Here is a 21,664-nt window from a genome sequence, read left to right as displayed (position 1 = left end):
TGGGGCCCCCTCTTGCAGCGCTGCCTTGGGAAAGTTTGAGCTCGAGTCTCACCTGCGGGCATGCCGGGAGCTGTAGTCCCCGTGGAGATGAGACGGCGTGTGGGAGTGATGCATGCCGGGAGCTGTAGTCCTCTTGGAGATGAGAGGGTTGACCTGAGCGATACATTTCCGGAGCTGTAGTCCCCTCAGAGGGGAGGCGGGCTGAGTGAGCAGTGCATGCCGGGAGCTGCAGTCCGGGAGGAGGCCTGTGCTTCGAGCCGGTGCGCTGGCGGATTGGCCGCGAGTGAGAAGTTGGGCGGTGCTATGAAGTGCTGTGACCCTGCAGATTGGTTAGCACCGTCCCCGGCGTGCTGCGGTCACTTCCTCCCCGGCCGGACCTGCCCCCGGCGCTCATTCTCTTTAGTGTTTGCCCTGTGTCCGCCGCCTCCCTCCGCCACTGCGATTCGCCCCCCCCCCCTTCCCGGACCCCCTCCCCGCCTCGGGACCCGGCCCATGGACTGAGACGCCCGCCTGCCCGCCTGCAGTACCAGCTGGCCCGGGAGCCGCAGCCCAGGCAGCCAGGTGAAAGCGAGGCGGCTCCGGATTCCCCGGGGGGCGCCGGGGCCTAGCGGGGGCAGCAGCGGCTCTGGTGCCTCTCGCTGGGGGCGGGGGTGAGGGCGGGGGCGAGGAGGCCGGCAGCGGGGCTGGGAGTCGGGGCTTGTTAGGGAGCAGCGGCACCCGCTAGGGAAGCGGCTGGGTTCTCCTTCGCTTTTAGGGTGAACCGGAGCCCCGTCCTCACGGCAGTGGCAGGCGGGCCCTGGGGGGAGCCGGCCTGGCCTGGGGCGAGGGGGCCCGGCTCTGGTTACAGAGTGGGCCTTGCCTGAGGCTTGTAAAGAGAAAAAGGCCGTGCGCTGCGGGGGTTCGGCGCCCTGTCCCTTGTGGGGAGGTAATCCCGGGCCTTGTTCTGTCACACGCCCCGATCCCCACGCGCATAGACAGCTACAGCGCCAGGTTTCCTCCTTCCCACTCACCCCCGTAGCGCTAGGGCGGGTGTCAGCTGCAGCATCAGCCACCCCCCACGTTTTCCTATCATGAGAGCAAATTGTTAACAGCAACAGGTTCTTGTGAAAACTCTCCTCCCTGCTGTCCATGTTAGAGCCCGTGGTACAGGTGCATTTACCTAGTTCGTACCTGCTGTCCCATTGTGTTAGAGCAGTCTCTAAACTTGATACACAGAGGACAGTCTTGTGTTTGTTTTACTCCAGTGAAAGAGGAGGAAGAATGTATTGGTGTTGGTGGGTAAGTTAGATCATGATGATAAAAACAAATAGAAGTGTCAGACAAGGAGCACAATTCTCCATCCACTGCTTTTGTTGAAAGTGTATAAAATAGATGCACAAAGGTTTTCAGAGTTTATTGTAATTTTCAGTTAAACGTGAAACTACAGTAGCTTGTGGTAATGCTTGTACCATGAGGGGAGCTATATTTTTAACATGCTAATTGAGTTGTTAGCATGGGTCTGTCAGTGAGGGCAGGAGACTGGACTCAACTCAACTCAATGACCTCTCTAGGTCCCTTTCAGTTCTGTGAGAGAAGTAACATTATGCTTCTCTTTCTCTGTATCTAGGTATATATATAATGAGTTGTAATTCTAACATGTATTATTTGGTCAGGGTAAACTCTAGAAATCCACTTAGAATAAACAATACCAATTTGGGAATTGTCCAATCTAGTCTTTACAAAGGTGTTAGCTATTTTAAGATAATTACCAATCAGTTAACCATGTACAAAGCTTTAGTGTAGACATATCTTGTATAGTTGAGTCCCTCCTCCTCCTCCTCACACACATTCACACACTTTCCTGTCCCAAAATCCTCATTGGGTCGTATAATTTCATTTTTAACAAAATAAAGCTCTGTACTATGTGTGTGTAAATAAATAAGAGTACACCAAAATCCCTAGCTTTCAACAGCCAGGCTTCTTGAAAGTCATACTTTTAAAATTTTTCCTGCATGGGCATCTGTCAAATCAATCAGTGTAAATGTTAAACTATCCATGGACTTACCTACATAATTACAGGTTAACAGGTAAATTGAAAAAATGGGCTGCCTATATATTGATGTCATTAAATAATATAAATTCTGCTTTATGAACCTCTAATAGTCTGTTTTGGTAAATCTAGAAAGTGGTTTATTTTTACATATTTAATTATTCCAAAGAGGGGAGTTGATTTTGTCTCTCATAATGCTTTCAACAGTTGCATTAACAACTTTTCATAGACATGAAGATGTTGATATTTATACTGCATGGATGTGTCTTGATTATTTTATTGGAGTAAACTAATAAAAGGCTTATTGTATTTTGATAACTACAAGCATTAGCCTTGAGTGTGTGTATTTTCAAACCTTGTGTTTTAGAAGGGTAAATTAAAGTATAATTTAAAATATTTTGTTATAGTGGAAACTGTTAGCATTCAAAGGCTTACTGTTATTTCATTTCTTTGCCTTCATGTCCTTTCTTTCTGGTCTTGGTTTTGTGTTTTTAAATCATGGTGTTGCTTCTGCTTCTCCTTCAGATTCCTTTTTAAAATCTCCTGTTGTGTGTTTTGTCGTCTGTTTCCCTTTTTTTATCTTTCATCCACATCCTCTGTTCTGGGATCTTATCTGTATTTGTGAAGCAACATGTAAGTTATCAGTTATCTGAATTATTTTGAGCTTCATCGTATACTACCACAAATTCTGGCTTTGAGATATTCTTTGGCTAATCAAGGATTTGTGAGAGGAACATGTTTGGGGTTTATAGAAAGTTCCCCAGGAAAATGACCTTGCTCAGCTAGAGTATTTTTTACATTTTTTCCTTGTAATTGATAAAGAATGAGGAGTTAGTGACTTTTTTTGTGGCAGCTATTTAAACCTTTAAATCGATATTTGGCTATTCTATTTTAACACTGATTATAAACGTTAAAATACTCAGCTACATGAAAGCTACTTCATACAGTCGGTTATCAAGCCATGGTTACTGAGAAGTGGTTTACACCTAAAACTGGGGTCAACCTAGTTATATTGCTCAGGTCTGTGAAAAAATTTGACCTAGTTAGGTCAACACCCACTTACTCTGCTTCCCCTTCCCTCTGTAGATGCATCTAGGCCAATAAAATAATTCTTGTATCCACCTACCTGTTGCTTTTTCAAGTGGTTGTGAAAAAATATTCTTTGATTACTGCACAAAGTGTCTGTTCTACAGGAACATAGCTGTGGCTGTATTACTGTACTATAAACATGTCCTGATTTGGATTATCATGGAGGTTTTTTTGTTTTGTTTTTTTGTTTTTTTGTTTTTGTTTGTTTGAAAAAGTCATAAGTTTTCAGAGCTATTAGTTTGTGGGAATTTGGACTCAAGATTCTAATAATGATTTGGTGTAGGGGAAGAGAGAGAAGGAGCAGAGGCAGTTAAGTCATCAATTCCTGCAGCATTAACCTTCCATGTTTTTAAAAAGCATGTAGCTTTTATAGTCAGTCACAAGGACAATTCAACTTTGTGATGTGGTCCTATCTTCCTGGGTCTCCAGGAAGACAGCTTAATTAGTTTCACTGCTGCCATGGGATTCTGATTATCAATGTGCGTGAAATGACTTCTGCTAAAACCGATAATTTTTCAGAGTATTAATGTATTCATTTAATAATAAAGAAATCCTTAGTGGAGTTCAGGAACAGCACTTTGTGTGAATTTCCACACGCTTCCTCTTTTCACTGGCTTTAGGGAAGGTGGTTGTTCTCACTGGTTGGAGTAGGCTGGTAGATGTAGTATTATGGTTATGTGGGTATCAGGTATATTTTTCAATATATCAATTCTGGGGCTTCAGTTAATCACCACTATTATCTAAACGATTACAAGTTTATCTGTTGAATAGTAGTAGAGAGGAAGCCGTGCTACTCTATACACTATCAAAACAGCAGTCAAGTAGCACTTTAAAGACTAGCAAAATAGTTTATTAGGTGAGCTTTCATGGGACAGACCCACTTCAGACCATAGCCAGACCAGGTCTGGTCAGGCTATGGTCTGAAGAAGTGGGTCTGTCCCATGAAAGCTCACCTAATAAACTATTTTGCTAGTCTTTAAAGTGCTACTTGACTGCTTTTTGTTTTATCTGTTGAGTGTAGAGTAGTAATAATTCATAAAAAATGTGCTATGAAAACCATTCCTTTCAAACTGCATGCCACCAAAACCCTACTCCTTTGCAGACTGAGACCTTGGGCAAGTGACGTAGCCTCTCTGTGCCTCTGTTTCCCATCTATAAAGTGGGATAACACTATTTCAAAGGGACATTGTAATAATACATTAGACTGAGAGTCTGATGGGTACTATTATAATGGGGCCCATGTGAGTGCCTAAGATCGGTTTGAATAAATCTGTTAAGTTCAGTTTGTCGTCTTTGTTCATGGGCAAAAACACTTACTATTCCTGATCTTGAACTGAAGTTCTCCATATTTCATTTTATAATTACTTCCATCTTCCCTTTTATACCCCTGAATAGGAATTTGTTGGTGATTAGTGAAAATTATTCAGTCTACAGTATAATTCACACTTTGTGACTTTAGTTTTAGCTGAGTATGGTAGTGCACAAAGCTCTAAAGCTCTATTGTGCCTTCTCAGTTAGTGTTACTCCCTCTCTTTCTGTTCCTGAAAAGCAGTGCAGTAAAATTAGAAGAAAATTTGCAATCCCCTTCAAACAAAGAATGACAACATTCATAAAAGGGTTTCTAGGGACATGCCAGTTTCAGCTAGCTTCTAATAGATTTATATTCTATAATTAAAGACTGATTTACAAACTACTTGTTCACAAGTATGGTGGAGAGGATGCTATTAAGTGCAAAGCAGAGGACACTTAATAATGTTAGCAACATGATGACATGTTGGTTTTGTTCTGCTTTTTAATTCTTTATTTCAGATGACTAACTTTTAAACAAACAGATTATGGGCATATTTTTTTCATCAGAATGGATGAAAAATATTATCCGTCAGATGTTAAACTTCGTAAATCTGCCCTATCAGTTATTCCTCTGTGCAAATTAGATGTTCATAAGGTTTGCTATATTTATTGTGACTGAAGAATTCCTTGAGTTTTTAAATATCCGAGGAATGACTATAATGTCTCAGTTTGGTGTAACTATCTGTAAACTATGATTTGTGTAATTTTTATTAGTTTTTCACAAAGTATCTTGAGAGAATAAACTCCATTTGCTCATCTAAAAAGATAGCCAGAAATGTTAGTATGTCTTGTACAGTTTTCATTTGTGTAGACTGAAAAGTCCTTGTCTGTTACTATTTATTGCACAAACCTGTTCTCATCTTTTCTTTTTCCAGTTATATGTTGTACTGCTTTGTAGTATAAGTACAAAAGTAATTATCCCTGTCCCACTTTGTCTACAATTAGACCTATAAACTATACTAAAAACTACACATGATGCATGTATTGGAGGTCAAAACTTCATGTGGTCGTTTATTTTTTTAAGTAAAAATTTAAATTTAATACTTAATATGTATCCTTGCACTGCATCACACAGTGTTCTGAAATTGAAGCATTCAAATTTTTTGAGCAAGGTCACTTACAGAACAGTGAGAAGGGAATTAAAAGGACACGTCCAAGCGTTTAATAAATATCCCGCTATTGAAAATGGTTATGATCATTTTGCACAGTAGTTTTTAAAGGCTGTATTGCTGCAGTGAAGGAATGCTTTTCTCCTTTTTATACTGTCCAGTTGAAAAATCCTATGGACAAAGTGGAATTTAAACCTGTTTTTAAGTTTTGGTTTTAATAAGATACTTGTAGTTATAAGACTTTTACATTAGAGACAGAAACACACTTTGGGATTTATTTTTCAGTGTTGACATATGTCAGAACAATACCAAGAGACTATCCACCGCCTCTCATATAATATTAGGAAATAACTGAGTAGGAAACAAATTCTCTTTTTCAAAACCCTAGAGGCTAAACTGTGGACATGGTATGTGTATTGTCTGCCAAAGAAAACATAAAAATGTGTGGTGTAAGAGTGGTTTAAATGCAAATTGCAAAACTGACACGATCTTAGTACTGAAAGCATTTCAGTTAAAAAAAGCCTGGCATTTAACTACACAATGTTTAATACATGAGAAGTGACCAAGTTTGAACACTGCTTTAGTATTACTTAAGTTCTGAATCTTAACAAAACATGTAAGCATTAACTCTTTCAGAAAGTTTTGGTAATCAATCTTTTTTTCCCCCCTCCTTTTCACATGGTATCAGTATATAGCACAAGAAGTTGCTCAGAAATATGAAGGGGCCTGGCCTGGGACTTGATTGTGTAGTCAATTGTCAGATAAAACTGACATTGAAGTGAGGGATTTGGAGTTTGATTCATAGTTGTTAAGGTTTTTCTACTGAATCAGCCTTTATAAAAATCCTGCAATACAATGCCAGAACCAGCACTTTGATAATACTGTCTTCTCAGCTATTACTAGAACTTTTAAAGATGACTGCAAAACTCGGTTTTTGAATAACACTGTCTGATACCATGAACTGGTTATAGTTCTTTGGAGGAGGCATAAATACTGTTTCCTGTCTTGGGCCTCTGTTGTTAGATCACATGGCAGCGAGATCAGGCGTTGCTCTAGAAGGGTACATCGTATGCAAACCTTATGGCTGGTCAATCAGCAGAATTGATGGACTCCATAATTTAATCATCCTTCCAGGTTGAAGGTTTGATCTAACCTTACGAGCCTTTGGCAAGGGAGCCTATCAAATTTGACATAGTGATGTTAGTCAAGGATAGAGATGTAGGGAAACCACACCTTCTGACCCGCATAGGTATTCTGACTTAAACCCCAGATTAGACAGAGTGATGAAGGAAAGAATGCTTCCGTCAGTATAGCTGCTACGACTCATGGAGGTGGTCCTTGTGTCTCAACAGGTAAACTTCTTTTGTTGGTGTAGGCTGTAATTACACTACATGGTTGTGCTGGTGTAGCTGTGGTAATATAGTCTCTGTACAGTAGGCATCCCTAAGGGAGGGCATGGGAACAAGAGGAGGAGGGCTGTCAAATCAATCTGTATTTCTGCATGGTAAAAAGTGAAGCTAATTTGCAAACAATCTGTCAGTGAGTACATGTTTACATAAGTCTAAGGCTGAAATTCTCATTTTGGCCTAGGGAAGTTAGGCATTCAGCTCCCTTAGGCCCCTCTGGAATTCACAGCCTAAATACTTACAATGCATATGTTGAATGCATCTTATAAAATAAGTCTGAGAAACGTAAAATAATGTAGAGATAGCATTTTTCAGAAAACCAGATCCAAAATTTCCAAGTAGACTTTAGTCTCAGCTACACTTTAAGAACATGAGAACAGCCATATGGGTCAGACCAAAGGTCCATCCAGCCCAGTATCCTGTCTGCTGACAGTGGTCAATGCCAGGTGCCCCAGAGGGTGTGAACTGAACAGGTAATAATCTCTCCCCTGCCATCCAACTCCAGCTTCTGACAAACTGAGGCTAGGGACACCATTCCTTCCCCATCCTGGCTAATAGCCGTTAATCGACCTAACCTCCATGAATTTATGTAGCTCTTTTTAAAACCCGGTTATAGTTCAAGTCTTCACAGCCTCCTCTGGCAAGCAGTTCCATGTTTTGACTGTGTGCTGTGTGAAGAATGTTTTATTTGTTTTAAACATGCTGCCCATCAATTTAATTTGGTTTCAGCTAGTTCTTATGTTTTGGGAACAAGTAAATATTTTTTTCTTGTTTTTCTCCATACCACTCATAATTTTATATACCTCTATCACATCTCCCCTTAGTCTTCTCTTTTCTAATCTGAAAAGTCCTAGTCTCTTTAATCTCTCTTCATATGGGACCCATTCCAAACCCCTAATAATTTTAGTTGCTCTTTTCTGAACCTGTTCACTTTGGACAGTTTTGCTTTCATATTCAGACATTTCTTTTTTTTTTTCCTCTGATGATAGTGTTTACCAATGAGCAGTTAATTATAGAATAACTTAAAATACTTCAGTAGCTTCACAAAACAAATTACTAACACTGAATTATTTTTCGTCCTAGGCTTTCTCCAATATAAATATTTGCCTTGGAACTAAAACAAAAACTTCACTGTCCCCGGATCACCGGAAGGTACAGAAAACATTAAACCTATCATTCAGGAATTTTTATCAGTAATAGTGTCTATCATTTTTACATACTGTTCAAAGAGGTTGCAACTGGCAATATTCTGTTGGAATAAAAAAGGTCTTATCCCCTTCTGCGCACTTGAACTTATAAGAAACACCTTTTATAATTTTGTGATTAAAGGAATCCAGAAAGATCAGTTGCCTGCAAAAATTTCTCTAAATACCTTTTCTTGTGAATATATGACAATTTTTTGGCTGAGTGAAATGAGGTTATAAGCACAACTTGATGGTATTACTCCAGATGTAACACAATAACTTTAGAATAACATTCCTGATCACTTCCAGAGTTTCAGCGAATATTGTAGACAACAATTGACAGAATCCTGGTGATTTTGATGAAAATTGGAAAATCAGGATGGAGAAATTGGGGAAGCACATTTCCTAGCATCCGATTAGCACACTCATCAACTTTAATCAGCTCTGTCTCTGTTAACAGAACAAAGAGCATTCCTCAGAGAGCCAAAGACTCAAAGAAATAATCCCCCTCCCACCCACCCCCAAAAAAACATTAAGTGCATTGGAAGGAGGAAGTCTGCGAAACAGCCAGGGGGCCAATGGATGACTGAGGTAAAGGGGCTCTCAGAGAGGGAAAGGCTATCCTGCAGGAACTAAATGAATTCTTTGCATTGGTCTTCTAAACCTGAGCCGTTTCTTTTAGGTGATAAATCTGAGGAACTGTCCCAGATTGAGGTGTCAGTTCAAGGAGATTTTGGAACAAATTGATAAACTAAACTAATCATCAGTACCAGATAGTATTTACCCAGGTATTCTGAAGGAACTTCAGTGTGAAATTTTGGCATTACTAACTGCTGTTTGTAATCCCTCATTTAAATATCAGCTTCTGTAGCAAATTACAAGGGTTGATAAAGTGACACCAATATTTAGAAAGGGCTCCAGAGGGGCTCCTGGCTCTAATGGACCATTTAGCTTGACTTCAGTACCAGGCAAACTGGTTGAAAGTTTAATAAAGAATAAAATTGTCAGTTACATAGATTAACATAATTGTTGGATAAAAATTATCATGGCTTTTATAGAGGAAAATCATGCTTCACCAATCTACTAGATTTCTTTGGGGCGGGGGGGCTCAACAAGCATGTGTACAAGTGGAATCCATTGGCTATCATGTAATTACGTTTTCAGAAAGCTTTTAACAAGGTCCCTCACCAAAAGCTCTGATGCAAAGTCAGCTGTCATGAGATAAGAATGAAGGTCCTCTCATGGACTGGTAACTGATTAAACAAAGCGTAGGTACAAATGGTCAGTTTTCAGATTCAGGAGAGGCAAATAGTGTTGCCCCCAAGGGTCTTTATTTGGACCAGTCCTCTTCAACATATTCATAAATGACTTGTAAGAAAGGGTAAACAGTGAGATGGCAACATTTGCAGATGATATAAAACTACTTAAGATAGTTCAATCCCAAGCAGGCTGCAAAGAGCTTCAGAAAGTTTCAGAAAACTGGGTGACTGGGCAACAAAATGGCAGATGAAATGTAATGTTGATAAATGCAGAGTAATGCACACTGGGAAGTATCCCAACTATATATGTAAAATTAGCTGTTACCACTCAAGAAAGAGATCTTGGAGTCATTATGGATGGGTTTCTGAAAACACCAACTCAGTGTGCAGGGCAATCAAAAGAGTGGGCAGAATGTTGTAAATCATTAAGAATGGGGTAGATATGACGGAAAATTTGCCTTTATATAAATCCATTGTACGTCTACATATTGAACACTTCTTGCAGATGTCACCTCTTCTTAGGAAAAAGTTCAGAAAAGGGCAACAAAGACGATGAGGGGTATGGTTCATCTTCTGTATGAGGAGAAATTAAGACTAGGACTTTTCAATTTGGAAAAGAGATTAAGGAGGGCATCGTAGATGTCTAAAAGTTGTGACTGGGTCGGGGGAAAAAGTAAATAAGTGTTGTTTACTCCTCATACACAAGAATTAGGGGTCATCAAGTGAAATTAATATGCATCAGGTTTAAAACAGAAGGAAGTATTTCTTCACACAATGCAAAATCAACCTGGGAAACTCCTTGCCAGAGGATGTTATGAAGGCCAAGGCTATACAGGGGTTAAAAAAGAACTAGATAAATTGATGGAAGATAGGTCCATCAGTGACTGTTAGCCAAGATGAACAGGGCAGTTGGGAATGGGCAATGTGGGATGGAATACTTGATTATCTATTCTGTTCATTCTCTGGCAGTGGCCACTGACAGAGGACAGGCTATTGGGCTACATGGACCTTGGTCTGACCTAGTTTGGCCATTCTTATTTAACCTGTGCCCATAATTCCAGTGGAATTTAAAATGCAGATACCTTGAATGCCTTATTTCCCAGACAGGAAAAAGAAAACTAACTACAAATGAGAGTTCAGTGACATATGTAAATCGCTAAGGTGGGGAGGAGATAAAAAGGTGGTTATGTGGAACTGTCTGGGTGGTGAAATGGAAGAAGCATGAAGCCCTTGGTGTGTGCAATGAGCTTGACATACCGAAGCTACAAAGTATAACTCTGATCTAAAAAAGTCTTAATGAGAACAGGATTGCGACTTGGAGCCAAACTGCCTTTGTTCACTTTTGTACTCTGCCTCTGAGTGTTGTGACTTCAGGTTTCAGTTTTGCTATTAATATCTCACAGGGGTCACCTATGCTTTCCCAGGTAATTGTCATTAAAGAAAAGGTTGAGTAAGTGTGAATTTTTTTAAAATTATGGTAATTTTTGAAGGCAGCTGGCAAGCAATTATCTGTGTTTTCACCTAAGTATTTTTTACTTCACTTAAAATAATCTCGTTGTATATTAAAGACCACCTAACCAGAAAGAAGAGGTGGATGAGGCTTGTTTTAAACAACTGAAAAAATCGTTTAAAGTACAGAAGTTCGTGGTGATAGGGGTCTTCAAATATCCAGACGTTTGTTGGGAAAATAACATGGCAGGGCACAGATTATCCAAGACATTCTTATAGACAGCTTTTTATTTCACAAGGTGTGGAAAGCTACCACATGGGAGGCTAGTCTAGATTTTAACAAATGAGGAGGAACTGGTTGAGAATTTAAAAGTAGAATTCAGCTTGGATAAAAATGGTCATGAGGCGGTAGGAGAAGAGCAAAATGAAGACAATGGATTTCAAGAGGGCAGATTTTAGCAGACTCAGGGAGCTGGAGGGTAAGGCACCGTGGGAAGCAAGACAAAGAGGGAAAACACTTGAAGGTGGTTGGCAGCTTTGCAAAGGGACATGATTAAGTGGGCAGGTTCACACTATTCCATCGTGTAGAATGAATAAGTGTGGCAGCAGATCATCGTGGCTTAAGCAGGAGATCCTGAACAGTCTAAAAATCAAAAAGGAGTCCTATAAAAAGTAGATGAGCTCAGTCTAGCGTGGGACATAGAATGAAGCAAGAAAACATTGTACAAATATATTTTGGGTATTTGCCCATGAAAGCTTATGCTCCAAAATATCTCTTAGACTATGAGGTGCCACAGGACTTCTTGTTGTTTTACAAATATATTGAAAGCACGAGGAAGAGCAAGGTTAGGGTAGGTCCCTTGCTGAATCAGAAGGGAAAACAGCAAATGTGGTAATGGCAGAGATGCTCAATGACTTTGTTTTGGTTTTCACCGGAACAGTTTGTGATTGGATGTCTGGCATAGTGAATTCTGAACAAAATGAGGTAAGATCAGAGCTTAAAATAGGAAAAAAACGAGTTGAAAATTTCTTAGAAAAGTTAGATGTCTTCAAGTCACCAGGGTCTGATAGAGTGCATCCTAGAATACTTAAGGAAGTGTCTGAGAAAGTATCTGTCATTAGTTATCTTTGACAAGTCATGGAAGACAGGAAAGATTCCAGATGTCTGAAAAAGGGCAAATACAGTGCCCATCTCAGGAAACAGGGAAATAAGAACAACCCAGGAAACTGCAGATCAGTCAGCTTAACTTGTGCCAGGACAGATAATGAAGCAAATTATTGAGGAATCCATCTGCAAACATCAGGAAGATAAGGTGATAGTTAACAGCATGGATTTGTCAAGAACAAATTGGGCTTGTCTACACTAGCTCCCTGCTTTGAAGGGAGCATGGTAAGTAAGGCATCGGGAGATTATTAATGAAGTGCTCCACTGCATGTGAAGTAAAGTCCCCTGGAGTAAAGGGACTTCAAAGTTGCCCAGGCACTTTGAAGTACTGGCGGGTTAGCCGTGGCTACACATGAGCCGGCACTTCAAAGTTTAACACTTCACCGTTGCCACAGGGGAGAATTAGCTTAATGAAGTGCTGCATATGCAGTGCAGCACTTCATTAATAATCTCCTGATGCCTTACTTACCATGCTGCCTTCACAGTAGGGAGCTAGTGTAGACAAGACCATAATGTCAAATTAATCTCTTAGCTTTCTTTGATAAAATAACAAGCCTTGTGGGTAAAGAGGGAAGAAGTAGGTGTGGTATGACTAGACTTGGATAAAGTATTTGATACAGTCTTGCATGACTCTCTGATCTTGTAAGTAGGGAAGTATAAGGTAGATGGGGCTACTTTAAGATGAGTGCATAGCTGATTGATTAACCTTTCTCAGAGTACTTATCAGTGGTTCACACTCATCCTGGAAGGGCATAACAAGTGGGATTCATAAGGGATTAGTTTTGGTTCGATATCTTTATCTACAGTTTTGGTAATGGCACACAGATTACACTTACAAAGTTTATAGATGATACCAAGCAGAGAAGGGTTGCAAGTGCTTTGAAGCAGAGTTTCTCAACTGTTTTTTAATAAAGTACCCCTTTAAAAATTATACCCTCAGACCTGTCTCATGTATCCCTAAGTGTATGCATACTATTGGTTAAGAAACATGGTCCTAAGGTAATCTGAGGTCTTGAACAGAGTGCCGTTCAACCTTTCCAGGTTGCTGTACCATTTTCAGAAGTCAGATTTGTTTTGAGTACCACCAAGTTACAGCTCACTTAAAAACTACTTACAGAAACATGCAAAATATCACAGAAGAGACTACTACTGAAAACTTGCTGACTTTCTACCATCTTATTAAATAAATGAATTGGAATAGAAATATTGTTCTTACATTTTTGCGTAAGGCATATATATTTATAGAACATTCCCTAAAACGAAGTATGACTGATCCATGTGCTTCTCTACACCTGTCAGCTTTCCCCCAGCCCTGAGTTTAAAAACGACTCTACCTGTGTTTCCTGTATAGGCTACCACTTTCCCAAAAGTTTCCCCAGTTCCTAATAAATCCAGACCCCTCCTCCCTACATCATCATCTCATCCACACATTGAGACTCTGCAGTTCTGTGTGTGAAAATGAAAGTGTTTCAGAGAATATTATCATTGAGGTCCTGGATTTCAGTCTCTTTCCTAGCAGCCTAAATTTGGCCTCCAGGACCTTTCCTATCCTTCCCCATGTCATTGGTATTTACATCTACCATGACCACTTGCTCTTCCCCTATACTACACACAAGTCTATCTTGATATCTCGAGGTGCCTTCACACCAGGTCATCGTACAGTTCTCCTGGTCATCACAAACCCAGCTGTCTGTTTCTAACCTTACGTTTAGTATTCTGAGGATTTGTCAACTTTTTATAAATTTTCTTAAACTCAGCCATCAGCTGGCAACTCAGGAGACTGCTACAATTGCAAATGTGAAACATTTGTATAACATTTAAGATTTAGTTTAATGAAGTGGGGAGGGGTTGGGGTGGGTTAGTTCTTACCCTTCTTAATGTACTGCATCTGCAGCTTGTTACATATAATACATTTTTCTTAATCAAGTTATCTAAAAATTATACAAATACCCTCATAAATATGGTAAAACGCTGTATTTAGTTGCAAATTAATGTGTTTTACTGATCAGATTTGCACCACCGTTTAAACAATTTGTGAAGATGTATCAGTGGGAAATTTTATTTAAATCACTCAGGGAAAAAAATTGATTTTAATCGGTCTATGCTGCAAACCAGCTGGGTGCAACCAATACAAACACAACAAATGCTAATTTAATTGTGTGCATATAATGATCTATTGGGATCAATGGACTTGTAATCAAGATACTTTTGGTAGTCAGGGACATCCGTTAGTAATAACGCTTCCTCATGGATATCAGTATGTACTTACCAAAACAATCAACCGCAGAATTCCATCAAGCATTTTGAGGGAAAATTAGTTTAGATCCTCCTCCTCTCTTCAGTGAAGCTCAAGCAAAATGGTTGTGCAAGTAGTTTGTAAGTTCAGCATTTTCTTTTATTCCTGGAGATGATGTACATAAGTCTTTGGCTGAAAGATTTATTTAAGGGACACTGCAGCCATATGTTAAGGAGAATACTTTCATCCAGCTATACTTACCTCTTGCACTAGATCCTGACATCTGTTTATGACTAAATCAAGAATTGCCTCTTTTCCTTTGGGTTCCAGAGCCACCTGCTCCAAGAAGCAGTCATTTCAGATGTCAAGAAACTTTCTCTCTTCATCCCAGCCTTAGGTGACATATATCCAGTCAGTATGGGGATAGTTGAAATCCTCCACTAAAAGCTTTTTTTTATTTTTAGCACCTCTCTAATCTCTCTTAGCATTTCATAATCACTATCCCTATCCCAGTCAAATGGTCGATAGTATATCCCTGCTGCTGTATTATTAGAGAATGGAATTGCTATGCGTAGAGCATCTATGAAAAACTTTGATTCATTTAAGATTTTTACTTTGATTGTTTTCTTTCACAAATAGTACCACTCCCCCACCAGCACGACCTCTTCTTTCAAATATATTTTATACTCCATTAAGGCTGCGTTTCATTGATTTAGTCTCATTCCATCGAGTTTCTGTGATGCCTGTTCTGTCTATATCATCCTTTAAGGCACTCTAGTTCACTCATCTTATTTAAAATTCAATTTTGTTTTATTTTTAAAATTATTTGTTCTCCCGATCAGTATTTAGGAAATAGTAGGCTTTTGTTGTTACCCCAGAGGCTTATATCAAGTAACCTGTGAAATTGTTCAAGACTGACCGCCTAGAAAAAGAAATCTGCATGATGCTGAGTGGCTAGGTGAATGCCTGGTGGGAATTTGGTACAATTTCAGCAGTATCTAAAGAGAAGCCTAAAAACCTCCCATTTCTGTAAAAATTTAGCTGAGGTATTGGGTTGCTTTGACAATGTAAATTATCACTGTATGTATTCATATATGACTTAATTTCATTTTTTCCCTAGTTTTAAATTTATAAGTAAAAATGAGAAGTGTCACCAAATTTTAAATTTGGCCTCCTCAAACTTCTAACAAGCCCCATTTTTTACCCAAAGGGAACTGCAGAGAATGTTAGTGATCTGTAGTTTAATATTTATAAAAAGAAAAGTCAAACTTAGTCTTTTGTTACAAGGACTGAGAATCCGTCCAGAAAAGTTGCAACAAATATTTTGGGTTGGTATATCCACTCTCTAAGTGCTGTCATTTCTATAATGTATTGTTTCAGAGTCTGCTTGAGTGTACTCCATTTTAGGAGCTGTTTTTAATCTTTGGGGATACAGTGTATAGTGCATTCTTGCTGTAGTTTGTGTGGTATTTTTAAACTGGCAATTTTGGAGAGATACACAACATCTGAATAGGTAGCTTTTATGTTTGACATTTAGCCAATCTCTATGAAATCTTAATTATGCTCATTGGTAGACCTTAGTGCTGACTTGGAAACCTATGAAAAATGTAATGGGCAGCATGGAACATTGGAAATAGACTTATAAAAATCAAACTCGAGTCATCATCCAGCGAGCAATATAGATTAAATAACAAGCAACATGGAAGGAAGTCTGCCCTTGATAAAAGCATGAAGGGTGTTTTAGTAACTTTGCAATTAAATTAAATATTGTACTTCATTAGTGTTTATGTGCTGACAATGTTTGTTACTGTGACAATGCAAGCTGAAAAGGCTTTGGAACACCAGCAGTGCAGCTTGCTTTCTTTGAGCAACTAGTGTATTAGCAAGCAGAAACCAGCAAGCAAGCAATAACCAAGCAGAAAAATCATTAAAGCAAAAAATCAGCTTTGTGACATTGTGAACACCTGACATAAGACTCTGCTTTATTCATGAAGACCTTTTGGAAACTACAGTTAGAGATGAATTTGGTGACTCACTTAAGCTTTGTCTATGCTTCTAAAATTAAAGCGCAGAGACAGCAGCACTTCAAAGTGCAAGTATGGCTATGGCTGGAACCTTGGGAGACAGCTCTCTCCGCAGTCTATCTAAATTCATCTCCACAATGGGAGTAACTTGCTGTGTTGCGGGTGGGGAGAGTAGGGTGCTTTTTCATACCCCTGCATTAGAAAATTGCAGCTCAGTGAAATGGAAGTGTAGATTTAGCCTGTACCTATGTTTACACCAGCTCTTATATTGCTCTTGGGTGTGAAGAAAAGTCTTATTTAGTAGTGTTTCCCACAGAAATTACATCTTTTTTTAATATTTCCTGCACTTCTAGCTTGACTCAAAGTGAAATTTAATGTTTGTTTTGCAGCTTAGCCACCTGAGATTCTCTCTTGGTACCAAGGTAGTGGAGTTGAATTGAAAAATAAGTGCACTGATTTAAACATATGGGAGCCAGGGGCAAAGATTTCTTTGAAGGAACAGCAGCTTTAGAACTTGTTTTCTACTTTATATTTTCAGAAAAGCAGTTTAGTTGTATTAAGAGGCATGTTCAGACTATCAGTAATTTCGTCTATCTATTAGACATTGCTCTTGAGTAGAACCTGAGACCTCCTGTTATTTGGCCAGTTATTTTTTCCGTACAGTCAAGACTTTTCAGTACTTTCAGAAATACTCATTGTAATTAGGTGTAATGATTAAAATATCATTACTCTGGACCTGCCTTATAAATTTACTGCATTTTGCCTTCTGTCAACCACCAGGTCCTTCTTTGTAAACACTAACAACCGTTATGGCGTACCAAATGTGAAACTTCTGTTAGGCAAAATAATGAACTTGCTGTCAGATATTTGACTATTTGCTGCATATATGAAAAGCTAGTTTACCTGCACTACTTTATTCTCTTCTGTTAGTTAAAGCATTTAAAATACTATGAGTGAGTCATGTAGAATTTTACTGGCAACTTTTAAAGTAAGCTTTAATTAGCAGGCATATCACTTTTTTTTTTTTTAATTCAAAACATAATGGGAGGAAACGTACTTCAGAGTTTAAACTGCTTTGAATATTTACAAAATGCCATGAGATCCTTGTTATACTTGCTAGTATTTTTATCTTTAATGGAAATTGGAACTTTTTAATCCTTCTATAGGTATATATTGGCATTTTTTAAAAAAACTGAGTATTACAATAAAACAAGGTGAAAATATGCAAGTAAATAATTTGCGTCAGACAGTCAATTGAGTACATAAATAATAAGTAAAGGTAACCATTAATCCCAGAAAGAAACTCCATGTAAGCTTGTAACACCAGTATTATGATAGTCTTCAAAGTACCATTCTTAGCAAATATGAAAAACATATTTTGTCTTTCAGGTGAGAATGGATGCTCCCACTTTCTTGCCAGAGTAACTTTTACAAACATCAGGAAAGATACATACATAGGATATGACTGCTAGTTGTCCAAACCTAATTCATTCATGATCGATTTGTAGATAAAGAAACAAGGAGTACCTTTTTTGAGGCATGGAATCAGAATCAAGAGTATTTAAAGGGAACTTAATGGAGATGCACCAAAAAAGTTTAGGAATATGAAGAGGAGCATCAAAATCAGTGAGTTTAGTAGAACAGAAACAGTTATCTGAAATCCATTTATTAGAAATGCCATCAAATACAAGTATTGAAATATTACATGACTTTCAATCTGCTGGATTAGCAGAGGAAGTTTAAATTAGCAAAATTATCACTTTGCCTTCTAGAAGTTTTCTTTTTAAAGCTCGTGGTGTATATTCATGAGCACAGGTTCTCACTGCAGGCTTAATTTTTTGTTAGCGTTAGCTAAAAGGATTACTTGGGTACATCTACACTGATGCAAGCTCTGTTGCCCAAGGGGAGAGGGTGTCAAAGCCTTAGTCCCACTGACCACGCAGGGGGGAGCAAAGCCCAAAGTCTTGAGCGCCAGGCAAGGAGCCTGTAAGTTGAACCCTATCGCCCAGGGTGGAAATTTTTGGGCTTTGACTTTCGTCCCAGTTTGTGGGGCTTAGATTTCAGTTTTGGTCCCAGCAAGTCTCTACAGCCAGGGCAACCGTATTAAAATTGGGTTAGAATCCACTTTGGGGTCCTGACCCACAGTTTGCATGCAGCAGTAGGAATGCAGCTTGCTTTTCATTGTGGCATGTAGCCACTTCCAATAGTTTGCAGTGTAGATATTCCCTTTGAGTCATCCGTCTTTCCTTCTTAAATTTGGAAGGTCTCTTCACAGGCTCAGAATTTGAAGCCCACAGAATGTGGATAATTATATTGCTAGTAGACGTACCTTGATGGATTCCAGATGAGCAGTTTCACTTGTATTCTTCATCTTAAAGTTATACAGGCATAAAACTTAGCCAGCTAGCTAGGTTTTATAGAAATCTGCAATTGGGAATGGTGTGTAAAAATACATTAATAGTAAACGTTGCAGTAAACACTTGCTTTGAACCAGTAAATTACAGGATGGCTGGTACAAGGATATTGGCTGTTGGCTCTGGCAGATATAATCTTCAGGCTCAGTTTGTTAGCATATATTTAAGCTGACCAATCTGGGCATGAATGTTATGTTGCATCCATGAAAAGCAGAATGCTGCTACTAACTTGTTAGAGGAAAGTGCCACCATGTATAGTATTTATTGTTATTTGTATATGTTTGTCACTCAGAGCTTATGTCTAATACAAATAGAAGCTTAAGAGTAATTCTAGCATTTGGCTAGAGGTCCATAAAACTAAACAGTGCTATTCTAATGTATGAACAGTGAGTGCGGCACCTAATTCAAGTATGTATCCCTTTGGAATGTTATCTCTGTATATTATATGCTGAACTCTAGTTACCTAGATTATTTCTGTTGGACCCCTTTTATTTTGTGTTTCTCCTGTAGACATTTGTGCGTTATCTGTATTGCTTTTGGACATTTTTACTGTTTGGAGATAAAACAAACATACTTTGAAGACGACCTGTAAAACAGGTGTTCTTAAACTTCACATTGTATTGCAGTGTCCTTCTGACTTAGTTATTACAAGACTAAGGGTTTAAGGGGCCGGGGGGTTGAGCAGCCCAATTACTATTGCCTGAAGTGGAGGGAAGAAGGAGGCCACAGCGTACGCTCCACCACCCCAGGCAGAGGTGGAGCTCAAGCTTGGCCTTCAGCCCCAAATCTTAGCATGTCGAACATTGGGCCTGGTGACCTCATTAAAATGGAGTCACAACTCACTTTGGGGTCCCAACCCACAGTTTGAGAGCGTCCACTGTAGAGTCAGTCTGCTAGTGCTGAATACTGCGACTTACAGATAAAAAGTGACATAAAGTAAACTCTGTGCTATCCGGCATCCACAGGACCAAGAGGTTGCAGAAAAATCAAATATTCTGGATAATAGAGAGTACTTGTGGTGGGTAGGCGAGCAGAGGATCCTGCAGCTGCACTCAGAGCAGCATGGAGGGATGCAGGGCAGAACTGAGAGGGCTGGCCCCCTCCCTTGTGGGTGTGGAGCTGCTCTCCCTCTCTGTGTACAAAACTCAGTCCTGATGCCGCTTCTCCTGCCGGCTGCACTAAAAGATGCAGCTTGGAGGGATGCACGGCAGCAATGAGTGGGCTGCATCCCCCCACCCCCAGGGGTGTTGGTCTCGCACTCTGTACAAACCCCAGCCCTGATGCAGCTTCTCCACACTCCCACCTGGTGTCCGCGTACCAGATCTGCCCAGCTGTGAGTTATATCAGTTATTTGGGTGTGCTGGTTAATCAAATACCAGTTAAACAAGACTTTACTGTATTCAGTGAAAGCCACAGTATGTTTCCTGTCTGAATCAAATCTGATTGTGCTGGCATATACTTTGAGCAACTGTTCTGTTAAAAAGACCACATTATTACTTACCTTTTAAATTATAAACTTTAATTCTGAAAAATAAAGCTGAAACATAATATAATTTTGAAATTTAAGCTGTTGTGTATAGTAGCAGTAAATCATTTCAGGTTGCTGGATATATTTTCAAAGTGGATTCAACGATGTATGAAATATGGGTGGTTAAGTCGTGGTAAACTAGCATAAAGGACACTGAATCAATGTGAAGCTTATGTATTTAAAATATTTTAAAGTTGTTGAGTTGCAGGAGTATTTTTTATGTTCAAAATGGAAGTAATGAGCTGCTTGAAGAATATTTGAACTCCTTTTTTAATAACAGATAAATCTAATTATGTCCAGTTATAAACACTTTATACTTACTGATGTTCCTGTCTGTGAATTATTGGAATTTAAATATTTGGTTTAATCTTTTTTTTTCTTCTTCTTCTTCCTTACTACTTTTAGGTAGACCATTAGGCTCCATTGCACCAAATTAATCTTCCTTCAAAGCTGTCTGCCTGCAGTAATTCGCTTTGGTTACAAATGAACATGTCTCAAGTTCAAATTCAGAATCCATCTTCTGCTCTTTCAGGGAGCCAAATATTGAATAAGAATCAATCTCTTTCGCAGCCTTTGAGTATTCCTTGTACTACTAGTTCTCTGCCTTCTGAAAATGCAGGTAGACCTCTTCAAAACTCTGCTTTACCCTCTGCATCTGTTACCTCCACCAATGCAGCTGCAGGTAAGCATGTTGATGATGAATATCTATATTTCTTAGCCTCATTCGGTTTTCGGATGGAGCAGGTTGCTGACATAAAAATTGTTTTATAGCCATTACTCTAAAAGCTGTATTTGCCATCTGCATTAGCTTTCACGTTTATCCCTGTCTTAAAATCATAGGACAATTTCATTTAAAATGAACCAATCTAAAAATAGATTTCAAAAGGCTTAAGAGAATTAGTTAAAAATCTGTTAAAATAACTAGATGATTTTGTTGAATGAATTGACAGCAGCATTTTAATCAATGTTCTTCACAGAACATATTCTTTAAGTACAATATTTTAAACTGACTTCATGTCTTCAAATCACATGTACCAGCAGGAGGATTGGTGCATGAGCAAACCTCTTCTGTCATTTTAGCAATGCTGTTTCTTTCCAGATCAAAAAGAATGTCTACAAGTAATAATGCCAAAGCCCCTTGGTATCTGACTACATTTCTTTATTCTCAATAAACCAGTTAATGAAGGTAGAAATTTAGGACTGGAGGGGATCTTGAGAGGTCATCTAGGCCAGTGCTTCTCAACCAGGGGTACATAGAGGCTTTTCAAAGGGTGCAAAAGGTCATTTAGATTTGCTTAGTTTTACAACAGATTATATAAAAGGAAATGGCAAAGTCAGTACAGACTAAAATTTCTTCCAGACAACAGCTCCTTTATACAACGAAATGTAATTACTCATATATATATATATATATATATATAT

General features: G+C 39.0%; 1 protein-coding gene across 5 annotated transcripts in view; it reads left to right on the top strand.

Moving 5' to 3' along the window:
* The first annotated feature begins 425 nt into the window (after window positions 1-425).
* STAU1 (staufen double-stranded RNA binding protein 1) overlaps window positions 426-21,664 on the top strand; it is a 53,324-nt gene continuing 32,085 nt past the window's right edge. For 3 of the 5 annotated variants that reach the window (XM_075011476.1, XM_075011477.1, XM_075011473.1), the window contains exons 1-3: window positions 426-561; window positions 8,067-8,135; window positions 20,648-20,924. In XM_075011476.1, coding sequence (XP_074867577.1) covers window positions 20,726-20,924 — 199 coding nt within the window. In that variant the 5' untranslated portion in view covers window positions 426-561; window positions 8,067-8,135; window positions 20,648-20,725. Of the gene's footprint in view, window positions 562-8,066; window positions 8,136-17,792; window positions 17,927-20,647; window positions 20,925-21,664 lie in introns of those variants that run through there. The other 2 variants (XM_075011474.1, XM_075011475.1) reach the window with 2 other exon arrangements.

The sequence above is a fragment of the Carettochelys insculpta genome, chromosome 17 (assembly GCF_033958435.1).
Source record: "Carettochelys insculpta isolate YL-2023 chromosome 17, ASM3395843v1, whole genome shotgun sequence".
In the NCBI taxonomy this organism is placed as follows: domain Eukaryota; kingdom Metazoa; phylum Chordata; order Testudines; family Carettochelyidae; genus Carettochelys; species Carettochelys insculpta.
This window is presented reverse-complemented; position numbering and strand designations above follow the sequence as displayed.